General features: G+C 60.2%; 1 protein-coding gene across 1 annotated transcript in view; it reads left to right on the top strand.

Moving 5' to 3' along the window:
* Positions 1-140: 140 nt before the first annotated feature.
* LHX6 (LIM homeobox 6) overlaps positions 141-9565 on the top strand; it is a 21950-nt gene continuing 12525 nt past the window's right edge. Inside the window, exons 1-9 of the mRNA XM_024762194.1 lie at positions 141-224; positions 1374-1445; positions 1837-2019; positions 2374-2495; positions 2645-2843; positions 3078-3143; positions 3247-3306; positions 3434-3569; positions 7933-8059. Of these exons, the coding sequence (XP_024617962.1) occupies positions 141-224; positions 1374-1445; positions 1837-2019; positions 2374-2495; positions 2645-2843; positions 3078-3143; positions 3247-3306; positions 3434-3569; positions 7933-8059 (1049 nt within the window). The remainder of the gene's footprint in view (positions 225-1373; positions 1446-1836; positions 2020-2373; positions 2496-2644; positions 2844-3077; positions 3144-3246; positions 3307-3433; positions 3570-7932; positions 8060-9565) is intronic.

The raw sequence follows: 9565 nt of genomic DNA, 5'->3' as shown, positions 1-9565 counted from the left end.
GGACCGGGCCCGGGGCGGCGGGGCCGGCGCCTCCGCTCTCCTCCAGCTCCTGCTTCAGCCTTTGCTCCCGCTGCGGCCGTGGCCCCCCTTGGCGCGGCTCTCCGCGCTGCGCGTCCGCTGAGCCCGCCGCTCCCCGGCCCATGTACTGGAAGCATGAGAACGCCGCCCCGGCGCTGCCCGAGGGCTGCCGGCTGCCGGCCGAGGGCGGCCCCGCCACCGACCAGGTGAGCGAGCGAGAGAGCGAGTGGGTGAGTTGTCCGGGCCGGGGTGGGACAGGGGCCGAGACCCAGCCGGGCCGGGCCGGGTGGCGGGCGGCCGCAGAGCGGAGGGGTGCTGGGGTGCGCTTGGGAGTGTGTGTATGTGAGTGTGTGAGCATGCAGGAGCGCGAGGGGGGGTCGCGGAAAGCGGGAACACATTATGCAAATGTTGAAGGAATTTCTCAAAAAGCGATTTAGCAAAGACACAGGCGAATCAAGAGGAGGCGAGGCGGGTATTGTCCGTCTGAATAGGCGCTGATAGCGCCAATGCGCCGGGGGTTGTGCGGGCGCAAGGCTGAGAATCTCGGCGCGGGGCCGGTCCCGGGCGCTCCGAGGGGCTGGAGGGTGCTTTTTCCCCTTCTTGGACGTCTCCGTTTTCTCTTTTTGGTCCCGTTTCGGCCCCGATCTAGCCCCTGTTTTGCTCTGGGTTTCCCTCCGACTGGCCCGCGAAAGGCGCCTGAATCCGAGTCGGTATCGCCGCACCGATTTCGCCGCGCGCGCGGGGTGGACGGGCTGCTGCTCCCAACGCTCCCGGTTTTATTTTCCTCAAGCGCCCACCCCCCATCTCTTTCTTTTCTTTCTTTCTCTCTTTTCTCCTTTTTGCATTTTGTGTCGAGAGGAGGAGAAGGGAGCGAGAAAGGGGGAGGGTGGAGGGAGAAAAAATTCGATTTTTAATTACTACCATTAAAAAATCAAATTTGCAATTCTTTGGGCGGCCTGATGGATCTCACTGATTGACAGTTGGAATTGACACTCTGGCTACCTCTTATCTTGGGCATTCACGACAATTTCTAATTGCAGGTAGTTTGTATGTGTGCGCGTGTTTTTTTTCCCCCTCAGAGGCTTGTATTGCAAGGGAACTAAGCGATTACTTCAAGAGCCACGGGTTAAGTGCAGGGAGAGGGGGAGAGAGAGGGAAAAAATCCAATCCAAATTCAAATTGCTTCATTAGAGAGACACCGCTTTTGTGGGGAAGGGCTTTAAATGCCCACTACAAAGTTAGGACTCATTGTTCCGCGCCGGTTTATATAACAGGCGCGGGGAGGCGCTGGGCTCAGGCTGCGCGGAGCCAGTTCTACAGCCGCCGCCGCCTGCGTTCCCTCCCCCCTCCCCCAGGTGATGGCCCAGCCAGGGTCCGGCTGCAAAGCGACCACCCGCTGCCTTGAAGGGACCGCGCCGCCCGCCATGGTGAGTTCGTTCGGCCCTACTTTCGGTCCCCGGTCTCCCGGTGGCCGGGCCCTGGGGAGCTGACCCGGCTTTCCGGCCCCGAACAGCTGCCCGTGCGCTGGGGGACTGCCGGAGGGCGCCGCCCCTCTCTGAGCCTCGGTTTTCTGGCCGGGAATGTGAGCTTTGACCGCTCCTGGCACCTAGGAGGCGCGTGCTAAAAGTTGGAGCCGTCCTGTCCTCTCCAGTAGGCCCTTCCATTCCCGTCCTGTAGCCCGTGGCTTGTCGTTTCGGGGGCATTTCGTTGTTAGTTGGTTCGCTGAGGCCCCAGATTTGTCTCCGAGGCAGCAGCAACGCTGGGCACCTGGCTTAGCCCTCAGCTCAGAGCGCGGCTCTCCCTCTTTCCCCACTGCAGGCTCAGTCGGACGCTGAGGCCCTGGCAGGCCCTCTGGACAAGGACGAGGGTCGGGCCTCTCCCTGTACGCCCAGCACGCCATCTGTCTGCTCACCGCCCTCTGCTGCCTCCTCCGTGCCGTCTGCCGGCAAGAACATCTGCTCCAGCTGTGGCCTCGAGATCCTGGACCGATATCTGCTCAAGGTGAGACAGGGGTGGAGTGTTGCGTGTGTTGGCGGGGTGTGGGTTGCAACCCAGAGGACTGCAGGGCAACGATGCCGGCGCCAGGTCCACTAAATTCGAAACCTGGCTCATCCCTGCCTGACTGCGTGGCTTCGGGCAAATCGTAGCATCTCTCTGCGTTCCCGGGTTCCTGTCTGAAAAATGGGCAGAGTTGATTTCTACCTCCCTGAGTCTGTGTTACAGAGGAAAAGTGGGGAAGTCCCATGTACCTTCAGAGCTCTGGCGTATCTGTCTGCAAATGGGGCCGGGGAGGCTGGGGCCGGGCGTGAAAAGAGGCCCGCGCTGAGCCGCCCCCCATCTCCACCCCCTCCCCAGGTCAACAACCTCATCTGGCACGTGCGGTGCCTCGAGTGCTCTGTGTGTCGCACGTCGCTGAGGCAGCAGAACAGCTGCTACATCAAGAACAAGGAAATCTTCTGCAAGATGGACTACTTCAGGTAGGCTGCGGCCGCTGGGCCAGCAATGTCGCCGCAGGCAGGCCACCGGCGCGCGGAGGCCGCCTTTGCGACGCGCTGTCTCTGGCTCCGGAGCCCCCGTGTCCCGAATGCTCTGGCGCGCCGCGAGGGCCCAGCCCACCGGCTCTCAGCGCCATGAACCAGGAGCTCCAGGCCGAGCGCGGGTGCCAGCACAGGTTCGGGCCGCTGATCGCCTCCGGTTGCTGTGGCCCACTCGGGTTTGGTCGCGTCTCTGGCTCGGTTTCGGATCCCGCCCGAGTCTCAGGCTCAAGTTCCGACTTCCAGCGCGTTGGTCGAGCTCTGATGTCCCCGTCTTGCCCCGATCCGCTCGTATCCCAGCCGACCTGGCTGCATCTCCGGTGCGCTCCGGCTCTGGGTTCCAACCCTACTCCTACTCCAGCCAAGCCGGCGTCTCTCCCGGGCAGGACCCTGAGCTGGGCTCCAGACTCTTGCCCTGGCTCTGGTCTCGGCTTTTACCCCGGCCGGGTTCGAGGCTGGATTCGAGTCTGGTCCGGCCCCAAGCACTAGCCTCGCATCGGTCTCGGATCCGAACCCATATTCAAGCTCATCGATCTAACTCCCGACCTCGGTCTCCGGCTCCGCCTCAACTCAGACCCCGGCATCGCTCGAGTATAGTGTTTCGAGTCTGGGTTCTGCCTGCATCCCAGGTGCCTGTTCCAGTCCCAGCTCCGTCGTCGTTTCGGGCCCCGGCTTCAGCCTCTCTGGGGTCTAGGCTCTGACTTTGGGCCGCCAGGACAGGAAGGGGGAGTCGGGCGCCGTAGCCAGGCCCCGAGTAGGATCACCCTGGGCTGCGCTCTCTGTGTCGCGGTGCCGCGTCCCCGCCGCTCAGCTCTCAACAGCAGCCCGGCTAGTCCTCCCGCCACTTCTCCGTCGCTTGTGCCTGGCTTCTCACCGCGCAGCTTGGGCCTGACCCGGTCACGGGGTCGAGGTCACTGCGAGGTCAGAGGAGCAGCGGCTGCCGGCTCGATCCCGGCGGGAAGCGTGAAGCAGGCCTGAAGCCCGTGCAGCGGGCCTACAGAGTCCAAAGAGAGCAGAGTGAGATTGGTTCCTGGGCCGCACGCCTGTTCCCAAGGGCTTTCTCAGGAAGTGGAGAAAGCTACTCCCCTATAACCACCACCACCCCCTTCCCCAGTCCGGCGACATCCTTCCCATCCTTGCCTCGGAAGAGGTCATGGCTTCAGTCTTCCTGGGAAGACCCCAGCCCCAGAAAGATCCCCTGAGTCAGGGGATGCAGTAGAAGGCAGTGCCGCCCCCTTCCCCGGCATTGAGTCTCTGGGAACTTGGAAAGAGAGGACCTTGAATCTAGGAAGAAGCTAGCAGCATTGGGGGCTGGGGTACTCTAAGGAAACCTTAGGAAGCCTGGTTCGAAAAACGGACTCTTCCTGGTGCATGGCTGTGAGCGGCAGTGCAGCTGGAGTGTGCATGGGGAGGGGCGGCTCTGCCAGGTGGCCTGGGACTCATGGGACTCAAGGATGCTTGTGTGTCTGTCTTGTCTGGATCTGTGCAGTGGTGCTGGGGGAATGTGTCACTGAGCAAGGGTGAGGGGTATGCGGACAGCGTAGGTGTTCCTTTACAACAAGCATTTGTCTTTTAGTTTATGTGTGAGTGTAGAGAGTGTGTGGCTGTGTGAATGCCGGGACCGTGTGTGTGCGCGCGTGCGTGTGTGTGTGTGTGTGTGTGTGTGTATGTGAGAGCGGGCTTATCATTGTGTGGTGTGTAATCAGAGTGTGATGTCTCCCCTCCACTGTCCCATCTGACACTTAGCTGGCCAGGGCAGGAGAGGGAGGTTAGGGTCCCTGTGTAGCCAGTGCCCTGCTCTAGGCCTGACTCCAGTTGGTAAAAAAAAAAAAGAAAAGAAAAACAAGCCAGCTACTCTTTCAGGGCTCCTTGGGTTCATCAGCTATCCAGGGACACGGCTGAGGCCTGGGAAACCCAGCAGACCTCTTCCCGTAGAGTAAGGCAGGCCTGGCCCCCTCTCCTTGCGCTCCTGGTGGGGACAGACCTGCCACCCTGTGAGCCACATGTCCTTGCTGCAGCTCCAGCCCCAGCTCATGCCCAGGCTGGACCGAGCCCCCGTGGTTGACATGCTTTCCTAGACCTTCAAGGCTTAGTCAAAACTCAGATCCTGATCTCACCGTTCAGCACCTCACTGGCTGTGGAGTCCCCCTTCCCACTGCGGTGGGGTGGGGAATGGGATGTCCAGCTGTTGTGGAGACACAGAGACCAGGCTCCACCAGGCCAGCCCTGATCACTGTGTGACCTTGGGCAAATCCCTGCATCTTTCTGTCCTCAGTGTCCTCCTACCAGGGTTATCTCTCTGAGCTGCCAAGGAGGCCAGTGAAGGGAGGAAGGCTCAGTAGAGGCTCCCTAAAGTGTAGGTGCTATGGATGTCACCACTGTCACCATTGGTGACAGGATTCCAGACATAATCCCCTAATGGCATTTCCTCAGGCAGTCTGGGGAGCAAGGATGGGGATGGGCCATTTCTGGGCTACAGGTTCTGAACGCTAATCCTTTTCCAGCAGTGACAAGAGCCCCCAAAGCAAAACTAAAACAGATTTTTGGTTAAGAAAATGGAGAGAATAAAAGCTCACATTCCTTGGGATGAGAGAAGAATTGTGGCTCTTCTGATCATTTCTCCCCCAGCCAGGTCTCCCTCCAGGCATAACTCATCCCTGGCAGCCCCACCTGTAACAAAAATAATAAAACCCACAGAAAGGGAGAGAAAAAAGCAGGCGGAGTGCCAGGCAAGGACTACTGAGTGCCCGGCAGCGTGGCAGCCCAGGCTCTGGGCGGCTGCTGTGAAGGAGCCCCTCCTGGAGAGAGCGGGAATGGGAGCATGGGAGACAGAGCCCCTCTCTAGAGCTGGGGCTCAGGGAAGGGCTGAGCGCTCAGATCCTCTAGCCTTCTGTTTCCTGAAGCCCAAGGTCGAGAGTCTGATGGGAAGTGGACTGGAGCGCTCACCCCAAAGAGAGGCCAAGATCTCTGGACAGGATGCAGGGAGGGAGGAAGTGGCCAAGACCCCCTGGAGGGGGCACTGGTAGCTTCCGAGGTCCTCTGGCTCTGGTCTTATTCCCCAGGGAAAAGTTTCCTCTCAGTTCTATCCCCTATCTTGCCCCTCCTTGACACTGGCCTGTAGACCCCTCTTCCATCTCCTTTGGCAGAGCTGGCAGCGTTGGGGACTCAGGAAGCTAGAAGTTAGGAAGGCACTCCAAGCTCATCGGGGCAGGAGGCTGCAGAGCCTGGGTGGGGAGGTGGTCCAGGGGTCCAATGCTGCTCCTGGCTTTGCATTGTTGGAAGGGATTGGTTTTCCACTGGCTGTGTGTCCTCAGTGAGGTCGCTGGACCTCTCTGCCTCTGTTTCTCCATTTGCCATCCAAAGAGAGACCTCACCAGCCTTTGTGGCTTCAACCAGATTCCCACCTCCCCTAACCGCCTGAGTCCTAGCAGAAAAAAAAAAAAAAACTACCACCAAGAAAATGTGTATTGCTTTTAATTTCTTCACTTTTTTTGGTTTAAGACTGTTTTTTATTTTCTTCCAAGAAGTGAAAGAAAAAAAAAGTCCTGGGGGGAAAATAGCGTTCCTTTCTGGGGCATTCATGTCTCCACTGCCCTCAGCAAGCAAAACCCCAGACAGCTGCCTCCTGCCCACCAACCTGTGGCCGCTGCCCCCCAAAGGCAGGCACAGACTGGTCTGCAGTGCCCTTCAAGCTCCTGGCCTCCTGAAGCGTCTTGCCTATTGTAGAGTGGGGGAGATGATGCCCTGAGAGAGTGGAAAGTGCTGTGCCCCGGGTCCCACCAGCGAGAGAGTGGAAGAAGGGACCAGACAGGGACGAGGACGCTGTCAGGAGACCTTACGGAGCTCTTCTCTAAGCCAGGAACTGTGTTAACCCTTTACATCTCATTGTTTTATGTCATTGACTCCTCAGATTCCCCCTGTGAGTAGGCTACTGTCATAGTCCCTACATTATAGGAGGGGAAACTGAGGCCCTGAGTGGTGAGGTCACACAGCTAATAAGCGGCAGAACTGGGATAAGCCCCGGGGCTGCCTGACTCACCATCCCTGTGTCTAGATACTCAGTACTCTTCTTCTATAGCCGAGACATGTTAGCAGCCCCCCTGTGCAAGGTGGGGCCCATGCAATGGCAAAGGCAACCTCCCCCACCCCACCCCACCCCCTGTGGCCCTAGGGCTCCCACAGGGAGCACCTGCTGTGCTGTGTGACTCTCCATGTGTGGGCCCTGGGAGTACTAGGGCTGGAGTGAAGTGACCTCAGAGTCCCAGTGACTGGAGCAACTTTGCCACCAGGGTCTCTAGCCCTCTTGCCTCCTTACCACGGGAGTGGGGAGTAACGGGTTAACTGCTTCTCCTTGTGTTTATGCGGGTGGGGTTCGGTTCAGAGAGTGCCCCGGGCTGGGCCTGGGAGGGGCCCTACCTACTGCTGTCCCCAGCTTGGCGCGAGACACTTAGGGCAAGCCCGCAGCCTTCTTTCCCTCCTTCTGCCCCGAACCCAAGCTCAGACCTCGGACTCCAGCGGGAGAACCCCACCCCCTCCCCCGGAGCTAGGGTACCCCGGGAGGTTCAGAGCTGGGAAGCCGCCCCCCACCGCGGCAGAGAGCAGCCCAGCGGCCGCCAGCTGTTGGGGGACAGATGCTGGGGGAGCTGAGAGAGGCGTTCGGGGAGGGGCCTTGCGCTGGGACCTCCGAGGAGTGGGCCGTTTTAACCTCTTAGTTGCTGGTTCTGTTGTTTCTGGCTGCTTCTCCGAATGGTTTGCCGGGAAGGGGAGGAGCAGAAGGAATAGGAAGGACTCCACCTCTGATCCCCCCAGTTTGCTTCATAGACTCGCTCTAAGGCCCTCAAGCGAGCATCCTGAACGCAAAACAAGGGAAGCCTGGTTTGAGTGGCACCGCCTAGGCGCACTAGCTTCTTAATTAACATCGCCCTTCCCACTCTGAGCTTCGGTTTCCTCATGCAGAAAAGGGGTAGTTTAGTAATGGGCAGGGGTCGCAGTGAAATTCCGATGGGCTCTTTCGTTGAGGCTCATTCACCCAACCAATGACTTCCGAGCTCTTACTCGGTATCCAGGAGAGGTAGGCCGGGGGAGCGAGCCTGACTTGGTCAATGGCGCACACCTCCCTCTGCGGAGCCACTAGCACCCAGATGTCTCCGTTCCCTGCTCCGGGGAGAGAGGGCAAGGCGGTGCGCGTGGCCCACTCCGCTCCTTTCAGCAGTTACCAGGATGCGCAGCCTCCGTCCAACATCTCTCCATCCTCAGAGCGCCTCTGTGCTTTGAGCCTTTGCCCCGTGGCGCGCGCGGGGGCCCAGGGAGGGGCGCGCACAAGGCTGGGGGTGGCGGGCGATGGCCGCGCCCCCTAATCGCTTTGGCGCTCCCTTCGCAGCTCCCGAACACCCCTTTCTTGAAGTTTCGTTGTCTCCGCCGCCAATTTCGCTGCTTCCGGAATCCGGCGGCTCGGGCCTCGCAGCCCGCCTGGGAAGGAGTCTGTCGGTTTGTCAGAGCCTGGATCTGTAAGCCTCCTCGTGCCCCTTGTTTGTGTCACTGACCCCTTCCCCGGGTGGGGGACACGCTTCAGGAGCGGCCCGAAAACTGCAAAACGACCCCCCAACTCCATCCAAGGATCCAGCGGGAGGATGATTTCGTTGACTGGGCGGAGACACGGCGAGCGCAGGGAGCTCCTAGAGCTGGGGACAGCTCCTGGCATTTAGGGTGACACGCGGAGGGTGAGAAAGTTGCTGACAGGTCGCTAGCGGCTCCCGCCTCAGAGCGAGGGGATGAGGGCACTGTGAGCCGCCAACGTAGGCGCAGAACGCTCTCGGGCGTCGGGGCTCGTGGAGCGGGAAGATCAGGGATGCGAGGGGAGTCTTGGATGCGTCTTGGCCGAGAACGAGGCATCCCGCAGAGCCAAGCGCCAGGATCCGAGATGTTACATACACTCTGGCTCAGCGCACTGATCCCGGAACACGACAGGCTGGAGACGCAACGGCTCCTGCCGGCCTCTGAGGGCCCGGACCTTCGCCTCCCGGCCCTTTCAACTCCCTGGGAACGCACTCCCAGCTTACCGGAGCCTGAGGGTTCCTATGCCTTGCGCGCGGGAGTTTCCAGGTCCCAAGGCCCGGAGTGGGGATTGCGACTTGGTCAGACCAGGCCCCTTTCCTGTTCATACACCGGGATTCAACTCTACGTATCTCCCGTCCGGCTGCTTTCGCAGGTTCTAGGGGTTCTTTTTGCACTTCGGAGGGGACCTCAACCCCTGCCCCACACTCCGTGTGGTCTTGGCGAAGTCACTTGTCCACCCTGAACCTCCGATTCCACGTGTGCAAATTGGGTGCCAGAGTCCCCATTTCACGTGGTTGCGGCGAGGGGGATGCAAAGAAAGAGTTGCGCCCCAGGACGCTGGAGCGCAGCGAGGGTTCTGCACCCGGCTGGCCCTTCTTCCTCCCTTCAGAGGCCCGGAAGTTCTCCCAATCCTGAGCCGGACCTCGGAATTTGGGGTCGGCCCCTCGGCGGGAGGAGGCTCCGGTGGGCAAAGCGGCTTCCTCTGCTTTTTACTGAGAGATTGCGAACGGAGACGGCGGGCTGTGCCGGGGAAGCCGAATTTCCGGGGTCGGGAACCACTTCTGTCTGGGAGGCAATTGACCGAACCTGCAAAGGTGCGCAGCGCTGCCTGAGCGAACCGCGCCGCCCGCCGACAGGGTCCCCTAGGGCTCCTTGTCTGACAGAGCGGCATGGCACTGGGGGTACGTCTCGAGCCGGGGCTGGCAGAGGCCTCCGCTCTGCTGCACTCAGGTCAACCCGAGACCGTTTATTCAACCGGCAGCTGCTTGCATCTGCCAAGGCAGGCGAGGCTGTAACCAGGGCGCATTTGCTGGGCTGGTTCCTCCACGCACTCAAAGGCATTTCCGAGTGCTCTTTTGGGTGGAAATGTGCCTCTGGGGACACAGAGGCAGATCTTCTAGCTCCTTTCCCAGGAATGCCAGGGGTGGAAGGGAGAGCCAAGAAACCTGACATTTACA

The sequence above is a fragment of the Neophocaena asiaeorientalis genome, unplaced genomic scaffold (assembly GCF_003031525.2).
Source record: "Neophocaena asiaeorientalis asiaeorientalis breed wild unplaced genomic scaffold, Neophocaena_asiaeorientalis_V1.1 scaffold78, whole genome shotgun sequence".
NCBI lineage: Eukaryota > Metazoa > Chordata > Mammalia > Artiodactyla > Phocoenidae > Neophocaena > Neophocaena asiaeorientalis.
This window is presented reverse-complemented; position numbering and strand designations above follow the sequence as displayed.